Source organism: Phacochoerus africanus, chromosome 7, assembly GCF_016906955.1.
Source record: "Phacochoerus africanus isolate WHEZ1 chromosome 7, ROS_Pafr_v1, whole genome shotgun sequence".
Taxonomy (NCBI): domain Eukaryota; kingdom Metazoa; phylum Chordata; class Mammalia; order Artiodactyla; family Suidae; genus Phacochoerus; species Phacochoerus africanus.
The window spans coordinates 722,395-745,602 of NC_062550.1; the positions used below are offsets into that span (position 1 = coordinate 722,395).

Consider the following 23,208-nt stretch of genomic DNA (forward strand, 5'->3'; position numbering starts at 1 on the left):
ACCCTTCACGTCTGCCCGGCCCCTCTGCTGGTCACCTCTCCTTTGACAGGCTCTGCCCCTGGCCCCGCCCTGTCCTGTAAGCTTGACAACCGACCGTCCCCCAGGGTGGGCTCCCCCGTGTGCTGCACGCTCTCCGCAGTGGGCTGTGGCTGGAGCGTGCTGTGGCCCTGGGACCAGCGAGGTCGGGGGGCAGAGCCCCACCTGCAGGCGCTCCATCCCGGGGCCCAGGTGAGGGCGAACGGCTTGGGCTCGGAGGGCAAGGTCATGAGCAGACGCGGATGGTCACAGGTGTCAGGACAGTGGGAGACATCTGTGTGGCCGGGACTGAGACCTGAGAAGCAGCAGGAGGCCAGGGAGCTGGGGGGCGGTGGGCCAGGGGGACCGGGCGTTCACTGGGGGCAGCCCTGGCCGGCTGGGCGGAGGTCACGTTCTAACAGCCACGATGACGGGAGCGGGGGACAGCGCAGGCCGCCAGAAGGCTGGGCTGGGTGGGGGCAGGGGTCCGTGGAGCCTTTTTCTCAGAATCTCGCCATTCCGACACGAGGGCCAGGCCCTGGGGGTCTTCTGACCTTTTCTCCAACTCAACCCCTAAAGACGGCCGCCCCCGGGGTCCCGACACACTCCCGCTGGGCCCCCAGGTTGGGCCCTGAAACCCACCCGGGCAGGTTCTGATGCAGGCCTATGGGGGTGGCGGGCACAGAGCCCCAGAGGGCCAGCCTGGCTGCGCCGCCTGCGTCCCAGCAGGACTCGGGGACAGACGCAGGACAGGCCAGCTGAAGGGAGCAAACGCCACTTCCAGTGAGAAAGACCCCCTCTGGTCTCTGCCTGACTACCTTCAGTGGCCAATTTTATTATAAACGACGGTATCAAAATATACAAATCTGTTTAAGAATAACCAAGAAATGCAGCTTTGCTAAGGGTCCCATGAGCATCAACCGTTTCAAAAGGCAGCGTCCCCCTGACGGCCCCCTGAAGCCACAGGGGCGCGTGTCCGGGGCCTGAGTCTGAATAACTTAGAGGGAAGATGTGGCTTCGGTCCTGGGTGCTCGTCACAGGTCTTCGCGGGAGGGCAGCTGTGTGGGATTTTCTTCTGCCGCTTCTGTCAAAACAAACACAGATCATTCGGGAAAATCCTAGCCCGCAAGGCCCTGAGGACGTGGCCACAGGCTGCACTGGGGCCGGCAGCGTGTGCACGGCTTGCCCGTGGCCCCGGGCGGGAGACGGGAGATGGGAGCCGGGGAGGCGCCCGAAATCAGCCCGGACGAGACGAGAGCCTGCGTGGGGCCAAAGGGCATGGCTGTGCCCCTTCCGTGGCCGGGCCTTGCTCTCTGCGGCCCGTGAGGTCCCCTCTGTCCTTGGGGCCTTGTGGCTCCTAAAGAGTGTCCGCGTGTGATTCGATCGTGTTTCCTGCTGGGGACCCGGCGAGCGCACTCCTGGAAACTCGGCCGCTGTCTCTCTGAACACTGCTGCTCTCACACCCTCCACTCCTCTAGGTCTCCCATGTGACAAGCGAGGAAGAGGCGCTGGTGGCCCCACCCCTACGGGACGGGTCCTTACTTGGAAATAAGGTGGTAGGGTGCGCTCACTGGTGTAGACCCTAGCAAGGAAGGTGACTGGTGCCCCTCTAAGAAGAGTCACCCAGGGGGAAGGCCAGGTGACCAGAGAGGCAGAGGCTGCAGGGACGCAGCTTCGAGCCCAGGCGCCCAGAGCGACGGCTCCCAGACGCTGGAGGAGGCAGCAGGTGCAGAGGGAGGCGGCCCGGCCGATGCCCTGATCTCAGCCGTGCAGCCTCCAGGCCAGGAGGCAGTACAGTACGTCTCTGGGGCACTTTGTCTCCTGCGGAGATCGTGTGTCACCCTCTGGTCCCCGCAGGGCCCAGGGTTCCTCGGCTGGTGGCCCATCTGCTGAGCTGCCTGCCGCCTGCCCCCTCCGTGAGCGCGGGAGCCCCTCCAGGGCTTCAGCCCCGCGCCTTTACCCCGCCGTCCTCCCGGAAGCCCTCTTTGCACTGAGTGTCTCATCCTGGGCCTGGCGGCCAACACATGAGCCCCAGAGAGGGGGCCCGCGCTTACCGTCCCCCGCGGGCCGTATCTGCACACAGGCATCCTCTGTCTCCTCGAAGCCTTCGGGACACACACAGACGTAGCTGCCAGGCGTGTTGTAGCAGTTCTCATTCTGCCGCGCACAGGGCTTTTCTTCCAGCGAGCACTCGTCAATATCTAGAAAAGACACGCCGCTTGACCAGCCAGTCCCTTCGCACTGGAGGAGCGGGGTCTTCAGGTGGAGCTGTGCCCAGGGTCCTGCCCCCCCCCAGCAGCCTGCAGGGTGGCAGCCCCACCCAGGCCCGGCCGCCTGCCCTCACCTGTGCACTGGCCGCTGTCCTTGGAGTAGCCGGGCACGCACTCCTTACACCCCTCGGGACCCTTGCCCGTGCAGCCCACACAGGTGGCATCACAGTCTGGGGACGAGAGGGAAGACATGACGACACCAGATCACCTTCCAGTGGCCAAAATGCACCCTGAAACCACACACGAGCCGGTGGGGGCTCTGCAGCCAGAGAACCGAGTCCCAACACCTGGCCTCTGTCCCCGCAAAGTAGGAACTTGCTGGAACTGACCATCGGTACCACGACCCCAAGGGACCACGATGTGGGGTTAGGGCGGGGGGATGGGGGGCACCAGCTTTTCCCAAAACAACCCCTCCTTCAGCTTGTGGCATCGCTGACGTGCCAGCTAGGAGCTCAGTGCCGACAGCAGCAGAGAGCAAGTGACACCTTTAGGGCGTCCCACTTAAGTCTGTGCCCACAAACACGGAAATGTGGCAGTCGCCACATGACCATGGACATGGGAAGGTGGCCTCCTGTACTGCTTTCTGACGGCAAAACCTTTGGGGGGGGGGGGCGGGTGTGGACTGAAAATCCACGTGTCCCTGGACAGAGCAACTCGGAAACTAATCCAAAGAAAATAATGAAGAACACGAAAAGCTCTACCTATGAGGGTCTTCAAACTTTGTAATTGCGGGAAAATTGCTAGGATCTAAATACTCAACAATGAGGATTGTTGAAGAGCGCAGCCGCAGTGGCCTGCTGCAAAATCATTAACACGGTGTACAAAGACTTGACGCACAGAGGGGGTCACAACGTCGGATGGAAAAAATAGGCAAGGAGGCTCCGAGCCAGATCGGTGCTGCACGCCCGGCCCCCCGGGAGCGGGGGCTCCGCGGATGGAGGCCCCTCCGGGAAGCGTGGTTACCTTCTTCTCAGCTTAGCTGAGCTTTCTGGGTTTCCTTCAGCCAGTGTCTACGCCTTGTGCTGCCACCTTTCATTTGTAAGAGGAGGGGGAACACCGCGGGGCGGGGTGGGGGGGGGTCTCCGCACCTTCGCAGGTGAACGCGCCGCGGCTGTTCTCGCAGTACTGCCCGTCGCCGCAGGGGGGCGTCTCCGCCGCGCACTCGTCCACGTCTGCAACGGGAGGCCGGACGTGACCCACCGGGACCAGGAGGGGGCGTGACCGCCGTGGGCAGACACGCTCGGACCGGCACGGGGGTGGGCGCTCCCGTGCGGGTGTGGGCAGGGGGGCCGAGGGGGCCCCCAAGGTGGGGCCAGGGGCTGACCTGAGCTCGATGAAACCAGGAGCCTGGGCTGGGGAGGGCACCACCCTCCCCACTGAACCTGGGACGTGAGGCCGAGCAGCTGTGAGGGGTGAAACCAAAACCCAGGCCGTGGGCTCTACCTGCAGCACCTCCCCACCCCCCCCCCCCGGTTGCAGGACGCCCCTTACAGGCTGCAGCTGCAAAGAAAAGATGCACCAGCTGGCCGGGCGGGGGTGGGGACAGGAGCCCTCCGCGAAGGGCCACGCAGAGCTCCGGTGGGGGAGGATCAGGAAGCCACGGCCTCCTCCCTGCCAGCGGCAGCACCTGTGGGCACCCTGCCTAGGCTGCTATTGTCCCCACCACAGCCAGAGGCCAGCGACTTCCCGGCCCCCCCCAACAACAACCTGTCTCTTTTATGAAACCAGAGCCCTGTCTCTTTTACGAAACCAAGGACATGCTTGGGCATAAGTCCCAGGTCTCTCTCCTGGGCAGAGCCACCTGGACCACCAGGGCCACCCGATGGGAGGCAGTGCAGCTGTGAGGGGTACACCAAAAGCCAGGTTTTGACAGCAAGGACCGTGATTCAAGGGCCACCTCCCCAGGCCAGAGTCTAGGCCATGGGGTGGGGGGGGCACATTCAGCAGCCCACAGACAAGATTGCACGTGGGTAAATCCTGCCTCCACGCTGTGACCACTGAAACGTGGCCTGGGACATCAGAGTCTCCTTCACACCCCACGTCAGGACAGGGCAGAGAACAGACCCCACGGTGGGGGGCGGGGGGGCTCACCCACGCAGGCGTCGTCCTCCTGCACCCAGCCCACTTCGCACTGCCCGCAGTCCCTGTGGGTGGGGCCCGTGCACGTCTTACAGGACTGGTCACAGGCTGCAAGGCAGAGGTGGGCAGCCGTCAGTGCCTGCGAATCCCGCTTGCAGGAGTGAACACGCCGCGGAGACCATTTCAGAAATTAGGAACTTGTGTTTGCTAGGGGAAAACAAAAGCTGCAAACACGCAGAAACCCCAGGGAATGCAGTTCCCGATGTGGTGCAGTGGAAACGAATCCGACTAGGACCCATGAGGTTGTGGGTTCGATCCCCAGCCTCGCTCAGTGGGTTAAGGATCTGGCGTTGCTCTGAGCTGTGGTGAAGGCTGGCAGCTGTAGCTCCGATTTGACCCCCAGCCTGGGAACCTCCATATGCCACCCTCACGGCCCTAAAAAAGCAAAACCAACCAACCAACAAACCCAGAAAAGCAAGATCCAGTCGCCCAAAGAAAAACCTACTTGTGAGCTTCACAGGATTTCTGTAAAGAGCGAAAAGGTGACAGTGGTAAGAGCCGCAGCGAGTGAATGTTCTAGAGCCTGGCCCCGGGTGGGGGAGTGGAGCTTGGCACTCACGCAGGTCCCCAGCCCTGCGTAACAATAGGGGACCCGCAGGAGAGCAGCAGCCCCACCGCTGCCCTAGGGCGGCAATTGACACAGCTGCTGGGAGACCCCCGAAGCCTTCCTCTGCCTCAGTGACAACCGGGGAGAAAGCAAGGGCACTGCCCATAGATGAGCGGGTCCAAGGCCCGTCAGAGGACACAGCCTCGAGAGGAGGGCACAGGCCTCCCCTGAAGGGTCAGCGGGACCGTCACAGCTGGGGGCTCCATCCGTGCCACCCCATGGAGGCCCATGATGACAGCCAGGGCACCTGCCAACCAGGGAGGAGGGCCCACCCTACCACACCCGGGAACCACAAGGGCGGGACCTCTGTAAGGGGCCCCTGAAGGCCTGGAGGTCACACCGTGTGGCCTAGGCTCTCGTCCCCATCTACGCCGCCTCGCCATCCTGTTCATGTACCGACTCTGCGGGGACTCCAAGACCCCAAGCTCCAGCGACAGCAGGCACACCTGGCCTTGCTCCCCGAATCCGCCGAGGCCACCATGGGGGAGCTCAACTGTCCCACCCGCATGGCCCTGGGGCGCGCAGGCCCAGCCAGAGCAGCCCAGCTGCCGGCCACAGAGCCCCGGGGCCAGCACGGATGGCGGGACCCTCTGAGTCCCCCTCCAGGAGGAGGTAGGGAGCTTAGTGGCTCGCTCTGCCCTCCGGGGCTGGTCTGGGGCCGGGAAATGCCTCTGTCCCTGGCTGCGGTGCTGTCACCAGCCTCCTCTCCTCGTACTGGGGCCGCGCCTTCCCCTGAGCTCCCAGAAGTCCGGGTGCGAGGTCACCGGGGCCCTGCTCCCGTCCACACAGGCGGCTCCAAACCTGAGCAGACGCTGTGTGTCGCATTCCTCAGCGAGCTGAAGTAGCCGTCCACACAGTCGGTGCACAGCGGCCCCTGGTAGCCCGCATGGCACTGGCAGGACCCGTCCCCCTGCCGGCTGCCGTCTCCGCTGCAGTGGCCGTTCCCGCTGCAGGGCCTCTCCGACCCGCCCTGGCACGCTGTGGGGACACGAGGCCGGCTCAGGGCGCACCCCCGGGGGGGGGGGAGCGCCTCCCCCCGCGCGGCGCTGCACCTGCCAAACAGCGCTCTGGACCCCTCACTGAACCCCCAGGCGACTCGGTCTGCGGAGACACGGGCCCCACACTGTGCGTGACTCGCTGGGGTCTGCAGGCCCTCGAGGGGCCTCGGCCGGGACATGGGGCCACCCCACTGTGGCTACACACCAGCAGGGAAGCAGGGAGGGTCTGGGCCAGCAGCTGTGCCTTTCACCCAGGTGACCCACAAGAATGTTTCGGTGACAGTGGGGTGGCGACCGTGGCTTCACTCAGTCTCTTCACCCCGGAGGCCGGACGCGTCCCGTCCAGGCTGACAGACGCCCCAGCCCCAGGCTTTCACACGGGCTCCACCGCTCCTCGCATTTGGAGGGCGGCGTCCAGGCGGGTGGCTTAGGACAGTCGCGGGTGGGCTCCAGTGGGTCTGGGGACTCGTGAACTCGAAGTGCCCTTGGGCTCAGACACTCAGAGCCGCACGGCCCAGAGGAAGTCCCCAGGGCTCGGAGGAGGCAGTGCCCCAGGCGCCGCAGGAGCGGACGGTCAGGACCCTCCTGCGCGAGTGCCCACCCAGGATCAGGACGCGGGGGCGACCGGCACGAAACGGGACACCCAAGAGCCCCGGTAGAAAAACGTACCCAGGCAGTCCGGCCCGTAAGTTCCCGGAGGACAACAGACTTCCAGTGTTTTCACACAAAACCATTCAAATAGGTCAGGATGATTCTTCTTCCTGAGGGTTTTAAAAAGCGTCCCTAAACCTCGCGTGACAGTGCTCCTCAGCGCCAAGACTCAGTTGAGCGGAACCGCGCGGAGCAGGCTGGGCTCGGGAAAGGCGGGTCTGCACCCGCGGCCCCGTCTGGCTGAGTCCCTCCAGGTCGCGCTTGGGTTGGGACACAAGCGAGGGAGAAAACAGGCTCGGGCAACGCGTCGCCGGCTTTGCTACATCGGACAGCCTTTCCAAAGCTGTTTCCCAGAAGGAGGAGCGCACTCACAGCCGCAGCCACCAGGCCTCCAGGCGCTCCTCGTGCTCCTCCACCAGCTGGTTGCACTCGAAGTCGCTGCTCCCGCACAGGCCCTCCAGGATCTCCAGCAGGCGGACCTCGCTGCAACACGCACAGGCCGTCAGCACCGCAAGGCCAGGGCAGAGCGCCCTCTACAGGGAGGTCCGGAGGCCAGGCCCGAGGGACAGTGGCGCTTCACTGGAAAAACCCTCAACAGACACCCCAAATGGAGCTGGGGGCTGTCAGTGCCAGGCGGAGAATTAAAGGCGTAGGGCGGGGGTGGTCAGGGTGGCCCATCAGGTGTGGGGTCCAGCGGGGGAACCCCTGCCATGGGCAGGATGGGGCTGGAGCTGGAGTGGGGAGGGAGTGAGCTCCATCTGTTTTTTGGGTTTTGTTTTTCTTTAGGGCCACACCTGTGGCACACGGAGGTTCCCAGGCTCGGGGTCGAATCGGAGCTGCAGCTGCCGGCCTACGCCACAGCCACAGCAATACCAGATCCGAGCCACATCTGTGACCTACACCGCAGCTCACAACAACACTGTATCCTTAACCCACTGAGCAAGACCAAGGTGTGAACCCACATCCTCCTGGCTACTAGGCGGGTTCTTAACCACTGAGCCCCAGTGGGAACTCCCCACCTGTGTTTGGCACCGGCACCAGGTAAGGACAGGTGCCGGTGCCAAAGGGACTCTGTATCATCAGTGCTCCCGGGGACATGTCACCAAAGGCAGGCACTGGGCCGCTCAGAGCAGGGTGCCTACCTGAATTCATACTTGGACAGTGTCTTTTCCTCCCAAGCTGTGTTTCCACCTCCAAAGTTCTTATTTGCCGTGTCCACCATACCCTGCGGGGGAAAGGTGGCACTGCTGCCTCACCCCTGTTCATGGCAGGGTCACCCCGGTTCCATAGCAGGGGTGACCCCAGGTTCATGGTGGGGTGACCCAATCCATGGCAGGACAACCCTGGGTCCATGGTGTGGGGACCCTGGCTCATGGCGGGGGGTTGGGGGGTGTAACAGTACACAGCAGGGCAAATCTAGTCCATGGCGAGGTGACCCCCGGGTCCACAGTGCGGCAACCCTGGGCCCATCGTGGGGTGATCCCCGAGTCCACGGAGGGGCGACCCAGGCCCACCCCCTGGCTCCATGTCCTCGCGGAGCGGCACACCTGGTTAAACTTGTCCACCAGCTCCCGGCAGCGCTTACAGGGCGTCGGCTTCTTGGTGGCCTCGCCGGGAGGCGGCGGCAGAAGCAGCAGCAGCAGCACCCCCAGCGACGGAACCGGAGGGCGCATGGCGGGCCAAGGCGGACAGCGCCACGGGAACGCGGCCGCGCGGGCACCGGCCGAGGTCCAGCAAGCACCCGCCGAGCGTTCCGACCCTCGGCCGCCCACCGGCTCAGCAGCGCCGGCGGTTCCCGGGCCTACTTGACGGCGCCGGCCGGGGCCCCGCCCTTCACCATCCCTCGCGCTGCTATTGGTTGGATGGCTCCGCCCCGTCCTCATGTGGCCCAATCCGAGCTCGCCACGGGAGGCCACCAATAGGAAGCGCCCGGGTCAGCGTCCCGCCGGGAGGGTTGGGCACAGGGGGCGGGGAGATCCGAGGCGGCTGGCTCACGCCCCGCCTGTGGCGGCCATCTTTACTCCGGGCAGGAAGGGCGCCCGCTGAGACGGCAGCTAGGCATTGGTGGCCATGTTAGGTTCGGTCAAGGGCATCGGTTTCCGCTGCCCCACTTCCGGTCGAGGGCAGCTCTGGCGGCCGGGCTTCGAGGGACTGTGCTCTGGACGGCGAGGTCAGCGCGCGCGGCTCTGGGGGCGGGCTGCGGCGGCTCTGGGCCGGCGCTGTGGCTGCGCTTCTCGGGCATCGCCGGGCTTGTCCACGCGGGAGGGCCGCCAGGCCTCCTCACCTGGGGCCTGATGACTGTCTTTGGGGGCCCAGGAACCTGCATTTTGCATTTCCCCACGCGCCCCGGGCATTTAGCCCTGGAGCCCGTGGTTTGAATCCGGACTAAGATGAGCCCTATCCCGACTGTCATAGAACAAAAGATACAAAGTTTTCTCTGGCCTAATTTGCGCCAGATGGCTCGTTTCCGCCAGGGATTAATAATGTGAACATCTGATATGACCAGTTTCCCGCAGAGACCCTAGAACCCCATAGACAAGAGGGCCTCTGTGGGCTTGCCTAATCCGAGATGCCACTGTTCTACAATTTGCGCGTTGATGAGTTGTGGCTTGCTTGCTTGCTTGCTTTCTTGCTTTCTTTATGTTGTAGGGCTGCACCCGCAGCATATGGAGGCTCCCAGGCTAGGGGTCCATTCGGAGCTGCAGCTGCCGGCCTACACCACAGCCACAGCAATGCGGGATCCAGGACACATCTGTGACCTACACCACAGCTCAAGGCCACGCCAGATCCTTCACCCACTGAGCGAGGCCAGGGATCGAACCGCATCCTCATGGACCCTAGTCAGATTCGTTTCCACTGCGCCACAGCAGGAACTGCCTGTTATTGTCTTTTTTAATGAAAATGGAAGCTTAAGAGCTTTTACTGCACTTCCTTTTCAAGTCGTTGGAGCACCTGTTATGCTCTGGGCTTTGCTGACACCTGAGTGAATGGGGGCAGGGGTGCCCTCAGGACGAGAACCCCCAGGGGGGACAGACGCAAGGACCACTGGTCCTTGCTGAGGGTCAGTGATGGGGAAAAACAAAAATCCTGCCGCCAAGGAGCTTACGTTTTAAAAAGAGGGAGACAGGAGTTCCGGTTGTGGCGCAGTGGTTAACGAATCCGACTAGAAACCATGAGGTTTCGGGTTCGATCCCTGGCCTCGCTCAGTGGATTAAGGATCTGGCATTGCCGTGAGCTGTGGTGTAGGTCGCAGACGCGGCTCAGATCCCGCGTGGCTGTGGCTGTGGTGTAGGCCGGCAGCCGTAGCTCCGATTTGACCCCTAGCCTGGGAACCTCCATATGCTGCAGGAGCGGCCCCAGAAAAGGCAAAAAGACAAATAAATAAATAAATAAATAATAAAAATAAAAAGAGGGAGACAGGAGTTCCCTTCGTGGCTCAGCAGTAACAAACCCCACTTGTATCCATGAGGATGCGGGCGTGTTCCCTGGCCTCGCTCAGTGGGTGAAGGATCCGGCGTTGCCATGAGCTGTGGTGTGGGTGGCAGCTGTGGCTTGGCTCTGGCGTTGCTGTGGCTGTGGTGTAGGCCGGTGACTACAGCTCCGATTAGACCCCTAGCTTGGGAACTTCCACATGCTGTGGGTATGGCCCTAAAAAGCAAAAATAAAATAAAGTAAAAAAATTAAGAGCAGGAGACAGTGACGCAGTATGGTCTGTCCGTCCAGTGGTGTTTGCATTTGCTGCTCTTGAAGGACTGACTGCACAGCATGTTGGTGATTCTTAATTATTAAAGCCGTTTTGACCCCTTCCTTCCGCCGCCTCCCCACCAGCACCACCGCCGCGTCAGACTGGATCCGGTTTCTTCTAATCTGCAGATTTGCCCTCGCTCGGGGCCTCTGTACCTGCTACCTTTGGAAATTAAGATTTCATAAATCTCCCTCAAACCAAAAAGCACTTCTGACAACCAGTACGCACCTCCTTTTGCTTCTGGCCCTCCTGCGTTTTTTTGCTGCCTTTTATTTCGGCACCCCTACGTGTAACTAAATCCCCCAAACCTGCCCCTCTCAGGCAGCAAACCCAGCAAAACCCCCACTCAAATCCCCCGTCAAGCAAACCCACCTCGTGGAACAGTTAATGGGGGCCGCCCTGGCCTAAAGGGACGGCACGTAAGGGAAAGCCGCTGCCGAGATGAGTCGCTCAGACTTCTCGGGCTGGGGAAGACACAGCCGTGCCTTTTTGTCCTGAAATAGCGTTGATTTGATTTACAGTGTGTGTTAGTTTCCGCTGTCTGCAGAGCGACTGAGTTATACACACGCAGACGGGTTCTGTTTTTCAGCTTCTTTTCCGTATGGTTTATTACAGGATATTGAATATGTTTCCTGTGCTGCACTGTAGGACCTTGTGTCTCATGCTTTTTACATGTGGCAGTGTGTATGTGTTAGTCCCAGACACTCTCCCCCGCTTTCGCCTTGGGTACCCGAACGTTTCTTTCCTCCGACTGGGAGTCTGTTTCTGTTTTGTTAATACCTCCATCTGTGTCGTTTCTTTAGCTTCTACGTATAAGTGCTGTCATATGATGTTTGTCTCTCACTGACCTCACTTACGTGATAAGCTCTGGGCCCAGCCGTGTCGCCGTCAGTGGCATCATTTCATTCGAGGAGGATTCCGTGGTGTATACCCTGACGGGTAGCATGTCCACACACACACACACACACACACACACACACACACCTTGTCCACTCCTCTGTCGATGAACATTTGGGGCGTTTCCATGTCTTAGCGATTTGTAAACAGCGCCGGCTGTGAACATGGGGGTGCATCTTTTTGAATTTAGTTTTCTGGGTGATTGTTGGATCGTAGGGTAGTGTTTTTATTTACTTATGTCCTTTTTTGCCTGCCCCGAGGCATAGGGCGTTCCCAGGCCGGGGATCAGATTCCAGCCACGAGTTGTGACCTACGCTGCAGCTGCAGCAACACCAGATTCATAACCCAGTGTGCTGGGCCAGGGATCGAACCTACATCCCAGCGCTGGAGAGACCTCCCCGAGCCCATTGTATCACAGAGGGAACGCCCACTTTTATTTTCCTAAGGAACCTCCGTACTGTTTTCCAAAGTGGCTGCATCGGTTTCCATTCCCTGCACCAGTGCAGAAGGGAAAGCGTGATGCTTTTTGGCCATTCCCACAGCACGTGGAAGGTCCTGGGCCAGGGATCGAACCTGTGCCCCAGCAGTGACCTGAACCGCCGCTCGGACAGCACCAGCTCCTTAACTGTCAGGCCACAGGGAACTCCACGCTTTCTCTTTAGACCCTCCACTTGGATGTGTTTTCGGATGTCCGAAGGTAGGGCACTTCCCAGGGCCCCCTTACTATCACACGCGTCTCCCCGGTGTTCGCTCCAGGCTGAGGTTGGAGCTTGGGAAGCCGCGTCTCCGTTCCTTCAAAACGCTTCGAGTGGCGCTGCTGGCGGTGGATGAAGGTCCGGGAGGCCCCAGCGCCGATGGGTGGGAAGAGGCCACCGGGCCCGGGCCGGCCAGGCGGGCTCCTGGGGCTGCTGGTCGCCGTCGCCGCCCTCCACCTGCTCGCCTGCCCCTACACCAAAGTGGAGGAGAGCTTCAACCTGCAGGCCGTGCACGACCTGCTCTACCACCGGCTGGACGTGGAGCAGGTGGGTCCCCGGGGCCGCACCGCCCCCCTGCCCGGATGCCCGGGGCCTCGCTGACCTGCCCTCGTCCCCTGCAGTTTGACCACCTCGAGTTCCCCGGCGTGGTCCCCAGGACGTTCCTCGGGCCGCTGCTGCTGGCCGCGCTCTCCAGCCCCGCCGTGTGCGTGCTCTCCCTGCTGGAAACGTCCAAGTTCTATTCTCAGCTCGCAGGTAAGGCGCCTTCAGGCGAGGGCAGGGCACAGAGCTAGTGTCACCTGGCTGGCACCTGCTTGGCCACTTGCTCGGGCGGCTCAGAGCAGGGGTCTAGGTCCGGGCTGCGGTGACTGCCCTGGGGGTGCCGAGCCCCCTCCCCGGGCTGGTACAGGAGGAGGCAGTGCAGGCGTGAGGCGCCTGCTGCAGAGCCGCCTGGGGAGCCCTGTCCCGAGCGGCAGCATCAGGGCTGTGTCGAGGCCTCATGTCCCTGCCGCCTGGAGGCCTCGTGGGAAATCTGAGCAGTGACTGGGACTAGATGTGATAAAAATTTACGAAAACAGAAAGGCCACCAGCAGGCCTTCCTGCAGGTCCCGTGTCCTCCCTGTGCCCACAGCGACTCCTCCTCCCTTCCTTTATTCACCTTCCCTTTTCAGGGCCACGCCCGCCGCGTCCGGAGGTTCCCAGGCTACAGGTGAATCGGAGCTCCAGCTGCCGATCCGAGCCGTGTCTGCGACCCGCACCACAGCTCACAGCAACGCCGGATCCTTAACCCACTCAGTGAGGCCAGGGATCGAACCCGCGTCCTCATGGATCCTAGTCAGGTTCTAAACCCGCTGAGCCACAGTGGGAATGGGAACGCCACCAACTCTTTTTTTACAACCAAATTCACAACATATTCCTCTTCAACCTCGTTTTTAGCCAATAGTCAGCATCGCTCTGTTTGAGTAAATTTTATTGCATCTGTACCCAGACCGTGTTCAGATTTCCCAGCTGAGTCTAACACATCTTACAGCTGCTTTGTCTGGCCTGTATGGAGAGCTTTAAAAAATACACCTTCCTGGCAGAGAAGCAGTTCTGCTTTCGGAAAAGGGAGATGAGGAAACGGAAACCCACTCTCGCTCGGGCAGGCAGACAGGCTGTCCCGGCCACGTGGCGGAGCCAGGCAGCCTGGATGGGAGAGTTGGGGCCGCGTCTGAGCATCAGGCCCTTGGTAAATGTGGCCCTGGAGGTGTCAGCCGGGTGGTGGGGCCCCTGTTATCACGGCCCAGCGGCCGTGAGCCCCAGAACCCCCCTGCCTGGGGTCCCCAGGCCCAGTACGGCTTCAGGCTTGGGCTCCTGGGGTGTGGCACCCGTTCCCCTCACCCAGCGCTTTTTGGGGAGACAGTTGCGACAGTGTTTATTGTTAAATAATGGACAGAACTCAGATGTGGCCCTCCACGCTCAAAAGGAGAAGAATTCTGGTAGTTGCAAGTGAAACACGAACAAATTCACCATTCTAACGCTAGTTTCGGTAGAAAATCTACTGTCACTTTGTCTTTTTAGGGCTGCCCTCGCAGCACATGGAGGTTCCCAGGCTAGGGGGTCGAATCGGAGCTGCAGCTGCCGGCCCACGCCCCAGCCCCAGCCACGCCAGCTCCTCAAGCCACGGAGCGGAGCGAGGCCAGGGATCGAACCTGAGTCCTCATGGATACTGGTCAGCGTCGCTTTGCTGAGTCACCACGGGAGCTCCACGTCTGTTTTGTTCGTTGAAGCATGGCTGCTGTACAGCGTGTCAGCAGAGTGACTCAGTTACACACGTGTGTCCTTTTTCCGACTCTCTTCCGCTGGGGTTAATTGTAAGGCATCGAGCGTAGTTCCCGGGGCTCCCGTCGGTCCTGGTGGGTCCTGCTCTGGGCTTGGTTGTGTGCGTCAACCCCAGACCCGCCCTCGCGTTCCCCTTTGGGAACCATAGGTCTGTTTTCTGTGTGAGTCTGTTTCTGTTTTGTAAATGAGCTCCTTGGGGTCGTTGTAAGTGAAAGAGGGGATTTTTCTGCCTGACTCACGTCACTGAGACCCGTGGTGTCCCGATGTCACCATCTCTCCCTTGTCTGTGGCTGAGCAGCGTCCCGTTGTGTACCCACAGCCCATTTTTCGCACCAGAGGCGGCTCCCCCGACTTGGGGGCTGTTCCCGCCACTGTGCCCCTCTGTTCAGTCAGGGCTGTCCTTGGACTCGGCGTCATCTGGGGGCTCTGGACTTTACAAACCGAAGTGAGGCGGCAGTTCGGGGCCCCGGTGGCTACTCTGTTCTGCTGCCTGACGGCCTCGCAGTTCCACCTCATGTTCTACTGCTCACGGCCGCTGCCCAACGTGCTGGTCCTGCCCTTCGGTAGGTGCTGCCTACGCGGGAGGGAGGGCAGTGCCCACTGGGCATCTCAGAAACGCCGGGAGCGGGGCTCTATCCCGGGTGCTGCACCGGGTGTGCCTCCCAGGCCTTGGCTGGGGGCCCTGGGGGCCTCTGCTTCCAGGCGGGCCGCTTTCCCTGGTGCCCGGCCTGGAGGCGGAGCTGGTCCGGGGCAGCGGTGCTGGGAGGGAGGGCAGGCAGGCAGGGCTCCTCTGGGAGCCGAGGGAGGCCACGAATAGGCCGGAGGGGAGGCCTGGCCCTCGCCCATGCCCGCAGCAGGGAACTCAGAGGGGCTGTGGCAGGAGCGGTGGTGGCCGCGCTGCGGGCGGGCGGGAGGGACTGCGTGGGGCCGTGGGCCTGAGGCTCTGGGCAGGGTGGGAGGAGGTCGCGGGCACAGGTGTCTGGCCCGGTACCGGCCGTGGGAGCACGCCTGCCGGCCTCTGGAGGCTTCAGCGAGGCTCTCCTAGAGAAGCTGAGCGCCCGGCCACCTGCGTTGCAGTGCTGCTGGCCCTCACAGCCTGGCTGCAGCAGAAGTGGCCCCGCTTCATCCGGCTCTCCGCCTTCGCCATCCTGGTCTTCAGAGCCGAGCTGAGCCTGCTCCTGGGCCTCGCGCTGCTGCTGCCGCTCTGCTCGCGGAGGCTCTCGGTGGCCAGGGCCCTGCGCTGCGCCGTGCCCGCCGGGGTCCTCTGCCTGGGTGAGTCGGGTCCGGGCTGCGCTGGCTGGAGCAGGGCTGGCTCGGGGGTGATTTCTGAAGACGGAACTCGGGAGGTTTCCCTGCTCTTGTCTTTTTCTTCAAATGCAATGACCTTCACCTTCGGGGGTGTTCAGACGGCTTGGTGCGGGTGTCCCGGCCCTTCTGCCCTCGCGATCCCCCCCCGCCCCGCCCCTATGCCGGGGACCTGCGTGAGGGGGCTTGTTGGGGGCGGAGGAGGACCCCCGCCCCCCGACTGCGGACTGCCGGTGGCCCCTGCTCCGGTGCAGACGGGGCTGCACGGTGGGGACCCCAGGCGGCCGGGCTCGCCCTGAGCGCGGCTTCTTTTCTCAGGGCTGACGGTGGCCGTGGACTCCTACTTCTGGCGCGCTCCCGTGTGGCCGGAGGGAAAGGTGCTCTGGTACAACACCGTCCTGAACAAAAGTTCCAACTGGGGGGTATCCTTCCAGCGCCTCTGCCGGCGGGGGCGGGGGCGGGGCCGGGCGAGGGGCGGGGCCGGGCGGGCGGGGCGAGGGCGGGGCCGCCCCCCTCCCGGCGCGGGGTAGGGGGGGTGGGGGGAGCTGGTGGACCCTGAAGCTCGGGGACCCGCGGTGCCTTCTTACTCGGAGGCTGCAGCCCGGGCCTCCCCTGGACCCGGTCCCAGCACCGCGTGGCGTCTGTAGCCCCAGCTTCCCCTTGGTCCTCGCCATCACCTGCCCGCCTTTGACGCTGTAGAGAGGACATGGGGTACCGTGAGTCCCCAGTGCGCCCATCATCTTGGGGCAACCGGTGTTCACGGTGAGCCATCCGAGGGGAAGGGGAAGGAACTCCGCAGCCCCACGCGCCACCCGCGGCCTTGGTGCTGGTGCCGCTCCCGAGTCCTGGCCTCCGTCTGGGTGTGGCAGGCCGGGCTGTCAGGGCTGAGGCCCCCCGCGCTCCCAGCTCGGCCTGAGCTGGGCCCGGGAGACGGGACCGCGGGTGGCGCGTGGCCTCCTTAACCCCCGCCCGCAGACCTCGCCCCTGCTGTGGTACTTCTACTCGGCCCTGCCCCGCGGCCTGGGCTGCAGCCTGCTCTTCGTGCCCCTGGGCGCTGTGGACAGAAGGGCCGTGGCGCTGCTCCTGCCGGCGCTGGGCTTCGTGGCGCTGTACTCGCTGCTCCCGCACAAGGAGCTGCGCTTCATCATCTACGCCTTCCCCCTGCTCAACGTCGTGGCCGCCAGGGGCTGCGCCCGCGTGTGAGTGCCCTCCCTGCGCCCACAGCTTCTGGAGTGTCCCCGGGCGCTTTGCTGATGCCCAGAGGGGGGTGACTTTTAGGGGAAGCCACACGTTCAGCTGGGCACCGTGTCAGAGGTGGGCAGCCTGGCCACCTCCGTGGTACGACCGCCAGGCAGGGCCAACACGCTTACCAGGCTCTGCCCGGTCCCACCTTCAGTTGATTCGGACACGGGCTTCAGGCCTGCAGGGCTCGGTCCCTCAGGGGAAGGGTGTAGGGGAGGGTCCGAACTCGGCGGGCCTGGCCTGTGTGGTCCTTGGACAGTGTGTGTCCAGAGGAGTCAGTGCCCTATAGAGACCAGGGGCTACACAGCCACAGAACAAGGGGGACGGGCCCAGCCAGGCCATGTGGGGCTGCCACTCACCAGGGGTCAGGGCCACGGATGGAGGCGATATGGTCACTGCCTGTGATGGGAACAAGAGGCCGTGCCCAGGAGGCCAGGCCCCCTCATCTGCCTCACTTTGCAGAGGACAGCTGTCCAGGGCACGGCGTGGTCCCCGTGCTGCCTGGGGGCCTGGCGGACGGGTCACTGGCTGCTGCTCCTTTTCCCCGAGGGTGTGCCCGGGCTCAGAGGGAGGAGGGTCTTGCTCGGAAAGTCCAGGCCGGCTTCACTCAGTACAAACCTTGGCGGCAGGGAGGGGCTGAACCAGGCTCCCCCCACCCCTGGCCCCACACAAGGCAGGAGCCCTCAAAGGCCAGAGGGTGGGGAAAGCGGGCCCCGGATGTGCTCCATGCTGTAGGGGTGCCAGGGCCGTAGGAGACAGGCGTGGGTGGTAGACTTGAGTCCCAAAGAGCAGAGAAAGGACTTGAATCTGAAAGTCCCTGTGTGGGGCCCAGGTGCTGTGTCCACACAGGCACGAGGGCCAGTCACCTTAGGGGCGCAGCCTCAAGTGGCTGGAAAAGACGCCTGAGTTTGTGCCAGCCTCCCCGTGTAGTGGGGTTCACCTGTGTGCCAAGGCCAGGGTCGAGTGAAGGGCTCAGCGGGCCTGGCGGGAGGCTCAAGCATCCAGCCGAGCTCACAGGCCCGGCGGCCTTCCTGCCGGACAGCTGGGCACAGCTGGGGACAGCTGGGGTGCGTCCCCGCCCCGCTGCCCTCACTCACAGGCTCACCTGGGTGAGGGGTTTGGCCTGGAGGCTACGCTCTGACCTAAGGAATGACGTGGGCGACCCCTAGTGGCTGGGCTGAGGATCCGGTGTCCCTGCTGTGGTTCTGTCCCTTGCCCAGGACCTTCTGCAGGCCAGGGCCCCAGCCCCAAACTCCTCATCACCTAAGTTTCAAATGGGCATCTGGGTGGAGCCGCAGAGAGCACGTGTCCCAGCTCCCTGCTTGGCGATGCCACGCGCTCAGACTGGGTGACGCTGAGCAGCTGCTTTCTGCTCCTGACGACACACTCCTGCTGTGGCACTGCTGACGGCTTCCCGCACAGCACACCGCTCCTTCCAGGCTGAACAACCGCAGGAAGTCCTGGCTGTATAAAGTGGGGTCCCTCTTTGTGATCGGACACCTCGTGGCGAACGCCATGTGCTCGGCCACAGGCCTGTACGTGTCCCACTTCAACTACCCCGGCGGCGTGGCGCTGCAGAGGCTGCACGAGCTGGTGCCCCCGCGCACAGGTAGGTGCCCGCCCGCCCGCCGCGGCTCTGGCCAGGGGTGCGGATCGAGGGCTCGCCGAACAGATGTGCCTTTCCACAGATGTGGCTGTGCACATCGGCGTGGCTGCTGCACAGACGGGCGTGTCTCGGTTCTTGGAAGTCAACAGTGCCTGGAGGTATGTTCCCGCCGTGGCACGGCTGCAGGGGTGACTCCCAGGGCACCGGGCGCTCGGACCCGCGATGCACGGGCTGCTCTCCTGCGCAGGTACGAGAAGACGGAGGACCTGCAGCCCGGCTCGGAGCGCATGCTGGCCTACACGCACCTCCTGGTGGAGGCGGCGCCCGGGCACCTGACCCCCTACCGGGACACGCACCGGGTCCTGGCCCGCGTGCCTGGCACCACCGGGCTGAGTCTCAACCTGAGCAGACTGCCTCCCTTTGACGTCAACCTGCAGACAAAGCTGGTGCTTCTGGAGAGGCTCGTGGGGCCTTCCTGACGAGGGGCCCAGTCCTGCCGGAACAGCAGTGCTCCGCTGGCAACAACAGATGCGACCGAGGGGCGCTCGTCGGAGAGCCACAGACCCGAGGGTTGCCTTGGTCATCCAGACGGAGGGCTGTTCCCGGCGGCGGGACGTGGACCTTGCCCCGCGGAGCTGCCTTGGGGCGGCACTGGGGGCTCTCGGCATGTGAAGGGCCCCCGGGCATCGTCCCCACCTGTGCCCCACGCTGCAGGGCAGGGCCTGTTTGGGGGTCACGGGCGCACCATTTCCACTTCGGGTGAGATTTTAGGAGAGGAAGGTGTTCAAAAAGAATGTGAATAAAGTTGCAGGTGTCTTCTTGGTGCGCTTCCGACGCGTGGTGCTCGCGGAGCCGCCTGCTGGGCTCTGCTGAAGCGACGCCGTGGCACTTTCTGGCTTTGCTGAACAAGCGTCTGCTGAGTTTCCGGTGAGTGTCTGACCCACCAGGCCCTGAAGACAATGCAGAGCATGGGGCGTGCTTAGCACGCGTGTATACATATGCACGCACACACACACACTACACGTGTGCATGGAGATGGGCAGGTTTTTCTGAGCCAGCCGAGAGTGAGCCGCCCTCAGCCTGGTCTCAACCCCGAACACCTCGGGGTCCCAGGAGGAGGTGGTGGCCGCACCCCATCTGATGAGGCGTCTGCGCAGACCCTGGCCGACCAGGAGGCCCCCCAAGTCTCCCTGACGCGGTGCCCACCAGCGGTTCCACCGTCGCCTCTCTGCGGCGCCTCCGCCGCTGCCGCTCAGCAAGCGGCCTCCTCCCCGTTGACCTGTTCACCGTCTGTATTTATCATCTATCTGTTGTCGGTGATTCTCAGATGTCAGCCTGCGTGTGCGCGGCCCACTGCTGGCCCTTGAGGGCTGTGCGGGGCTGGTCTCTGTCTTGGCTTTCAGATTGCAGAGTCACCAGGGCTCTGTCCAGGCGCACTGGGTGATGCGCCCCAGCGTTAGTTTTCTGAGCATCTCCCTGCTTCCTGGCACAAGGCTTCAGTCTCAGCCCCAGCCCTGAAATTGGCGATTTTGAGGGGCCAGGCTCCTTTCGGCAGGGACTGGCTCTAGAGACCGAGATTGGGGCTCAAAATGTGCTCATCGCTCTCAGAACGCCCGTGTTGCCAGGTCCTTTCTGCGGAGAGACGGAGGACAGGCTCGCCTGAACACACACACCCTGCCCAGCACACGCACACCTGCCTGGAGACATACATACACACCTGCGCAGGCACATACATGCTTGCACCTGCCCGGACCCCCACCCTACACACACACACTTGCACAGGTGTGGAAACTCAGCTCCATGCTGGCACCTCCAGTCCCATCCCAGTCCGTGGGCTTCTGTGCCGCCCTCATCCCATGTCTGCACGTCCTGCCGTCCACCCCAGAGTCCTGACCCAGCACCATTACTGTGCACTTGACCCTTGAGCAACATGGGACTTGGGGGCGCCGGGTGCCTCGCAGTCAGAAATCTGCATGGCACCTGGGAGTCCTCCAGAGCTTGATGCCTAACAGCTACTGCTGAATGGAAGCCCCACCGATACCGCCAACGGCAGATTCACACACACTTGGTATGTTGCGTGTTACACACTTCAGTTGCTAGAGAAAAGAAAACCACAAGAGGATCAATGGTACTTTAATGGAAAAAAAAAAAAAAGTGACACGAGGGCATAAACGATGCCTAAAGGGAGCCAGACCTGAGAGTCCTGCGCCAGAACTCCCCGAGCCAAGGCGGCTGAGAAGAGAGAAAGCCAGCGACTCCTGAGGAAGTATTCTGCTCAGAAGGCTTGGCAAGAATACGGGGGGTTTTGAAGAAAGCCCTGCGTTTGGCCACCATGAAGCAGGTTCAAATGCATCGCGAAACAAACGACTCAAGAATGTCGGTTCTAAACGGCCCCTTCGGACCCATCGTGTTCGCATGTTAAATACGTACTTTCTAGGGACGGCTTTGGAACACTTCTCTGGAAGGAAGAATTAATCAGAGCTCGTTGGTATTTCATCGTATTTCAGGATCTTCCTCAGCTCATTCAAGAGCAGGGGGGTCTCATAGGTCACGAGAAGGTCACTAGTTGGTAGGCAAGGCTTGAAACGTTGCTATAACATCTGTGCTGAGTTTACTGCCAAGACTTTATAGTAAGATCAGAGTTTTAAAAGTTCCTTAGGTTTACGAGTTCCCGTCATGGCACAGTGGTTAACGAATCCGACTAGGAACCATGAGGTTGTGGGTTCGGTCCCTGGCCTTGCTCAGTGGGTTAAGGGTCCGGCGTGGCCGTGAGCTGTGGTGTAGGTCGCAGAAGTGGCTCGGATCCTGCATTGCTGTGGCTCTGGTGTAGGCCGGCGGCTACAGCTCCAATTAGACCCCTAGCCTGGGAACCTCCATATGCCACAGAAGCGGCCCTAGAAAAGGCAAGAAGACAAAATAAATAAATAAAAGTTTCTTAGGTTTCAAAAACCAAGTTCAGAAATCCAGCCAGTAACTGCCAGACAATAAAGTCATTATGAAGCTATATTATTTCATGTTTTAGAAAATTTCGTAGAAGCTGCCTGCTGCATCACGCTCAGCCTTTCTCGACGTACTGAATAATGGGGGGGGGGGGAGTGGCTATTCCAGGGAGGAAGGAGGGGGGACGGGATGGAAAGGGAAGGGAGAGATTATGAAGTGTGGCAAGTCAGTGAAATGCCACGCTGTAGTCCAAAACAGAAAAGAGACAATCGCAAGGGGGAGGAAATGAATTTTCAGCCTGGTTCTGCATCTGTCATAAGTTGACGTCACCTGTTCACAGGACGCGTCGCGTCCCCAGGGAGTACCTGGGGCAGCATCGCGTGTCAGTTCACGTCTTAGTGTAGATGTGACACGCAGCAGTAACACTGGACACTGGCGAGGAAAAGACCCCGAGAGGGCAGCCGCATCTGCCTCCAGGTGTGATGACTATGCGCTGGTAACAAAAGCTGCAGCACGAGGCTTGGTAGTCGCCTCGTGTCCGCGACAGGGTCGCTTCAAGGCGGCCCAGCCTGAGCACCGATGGCGGGGCCGTCATTTCAGTCCCGTCCCTAACAGGTGTTGGGGACCTGGTTACATTAAAATCCCCACACAGGCTGTCCCACGCTTCGTCCAGTGAGGGGAGAGGCGCGCCAGACTGTCGTGTAATTCTTTGAAAGCGTAGTTACAGGAGTTCCCGTCCTGGCGCAGTGGAAGCGAATCGACTAGGAACCATGAGGTTGCGGGCTCCATCCTGGCTTCGCTCAGTGGGTTAAGGATCCGGCGTGGCCGTGAGCTGTGGTGTAGGTCGCAGATGTGGCTCAGATCCTAGCTGCTGTGGCTCTGGCGTAGGCCAGCAGCTACAACTCCGATTAGCCCCTAGCCTGGGAGCTTCCATATGCCGCAGGTGTGGCCCCGAAAAGGGAAAAAAGAAAAAGAAAGCATAGTTATAAAACAAAGCCAACACGTTATTAATTTCAGAGTCCGCATCACTCCCCTTGCGCCTCTGCAGGGTTAGGCCGTCTGCTTCGATCCAAGTCCCGCCCAGGGTGCTTGCTACACGACGGACGGCTCGGTGACAGTGACACAGAGATGTCTCATGCTCTTCTTGCCCTAGTTACTAGGTTTTCACACAAGGACACACACAACAGATAAGTTTTTGTTTGTTTTGGTTATTTTGGCCATGCCTGCAGCGTGCAGAAGTTCCCAGGCCAGGGAAGGACTGCATGCCACAGCAGCAACAACGCCGGGTCCTCAACTGCTAGGCCACCAGGGAACTCCAACAGATAAGTAAGTACGTCAGTGGAACGGCCTGCTGACTGTTCCCTCGGCAGCAGGAGGCGGATCATGGCAAAGGCCTTCAGCCCCTCCTCTCACATCTGGAGGCTGAGGAGGCGACGGCGCTGGTCCTGCTGGTCTCGGGGGCAGAGGTGGGGGGATGGGGGGGAAGAGGCAGACACACTTGGTGTCGCCTGATTTTTTGGTTCTTCCTTCCACCATCGTTGTGGTTTCAGGGTCTGTATCTACACGACCGTGCTGAGTGGCCGGAACCGGCTTCCTGGCGCTGCCTCTTCCTCGGGTCGGGCTGGTCCAGCAGCTCTTCTCCATCAGGTGGCCTGGTGACTCCCCTGGTGTGGCGTCTTGGGCCCTTGATCCAAGATCCGTGTTTTGAAATCCGGCCCACGTTCGCGTTCCTAATTTCCTTGCTTGGCTCCGTCGAGGACCCTGTGACATCGCGAGGACTCGGCACAATTTTCTCCCGCAGCAGTTTCCTGGCTTGATGGTTTTCCTCGCTTTTCTGTAAAAGGACACCATCTTCAGGGGCTCCTATGGTGGCTCGGTGGGCTAAGAGCCTGACTAATTGTTGGTTTTTTTTTTTTTTTTTTCTTTTTAGGGCAGCATCAGCAGCATATGGAGGTTCCCAGGCTAGGGGTTGAATTGGAGCTGCAGCTGCCAGCCTAC

The 23,208-nt window shown here is 61.8% G+C and overlaps 2 protein-coding genes across 2 annotated transcripts; one reads left to right on the forward strand and one right to left on the reverse strand.

Moving 5' to 3' along the window:
- Window positions 1-774: 774 nt before the first annotated feature.
- On the reverse strand, window positions 775-8,531 carry CRELD2 (cysteine rich with EGF like domains 2). The gene is made up of 10 exons (XM_047785939.1): window positions 8,228-8,531; window positions 7,823-7,905; window positions 7,053-7,163; window positions 6,699-6,790; window positions 5,833-6,009; window positions 4,377-4,472; window positions 3,374-3,457; window positions 2,360-2,455; window positions 2,070-2,216; window positions 775-1,099 (listed from the first exon to the last, which is right to left on the reverse strand). Exons 1-10 carry the CDS (start codon window positions 8,351-8,353, stop codon window positions 1,050-1,052), a joined length of 1,062 nt encoding a protein of 353 aa, XP_047641895.1. The 5' UTR covers window positions 8,354-8,531; the 3' UTR covers window positions 775-1,049.
- Window positions 8,532-8,717: 186 nt separating this feature from the next.
- ALG12 (ALG12 alpha-1,6-mannosyltransferase) lies at window positions 8,718-19,091 on the forward strand. Its single transcript, XM_047785941.1, has 10 exons — window positions 8,718-8,850; window positions 12,079-12,344; window positions 12,419-12,551; window positions 14,507-14,680; window positions 15,195-15,389; window positions 15,741-15,844; window positions 16,398-16,621; window positions 18,104-18,273; window positions 18,353-18,428; window positions 18,518-19,091. The coding sequence occupies exons 2-10, from the start codon at window positions 12,150-12,152 to the stop codon at window positions 18,747-18,749; spliced, it is 1,503 nt and encodes a 500-aa protein (XP_047641897.1). The 5' UTR covers window positions 8,718-8,850; window positions 12,079-12,149; the 3' UTR covers window positions 18,750-19,091.
- Window positions 19,092-23,208: the final 4,117 nt, after the last annotated feature.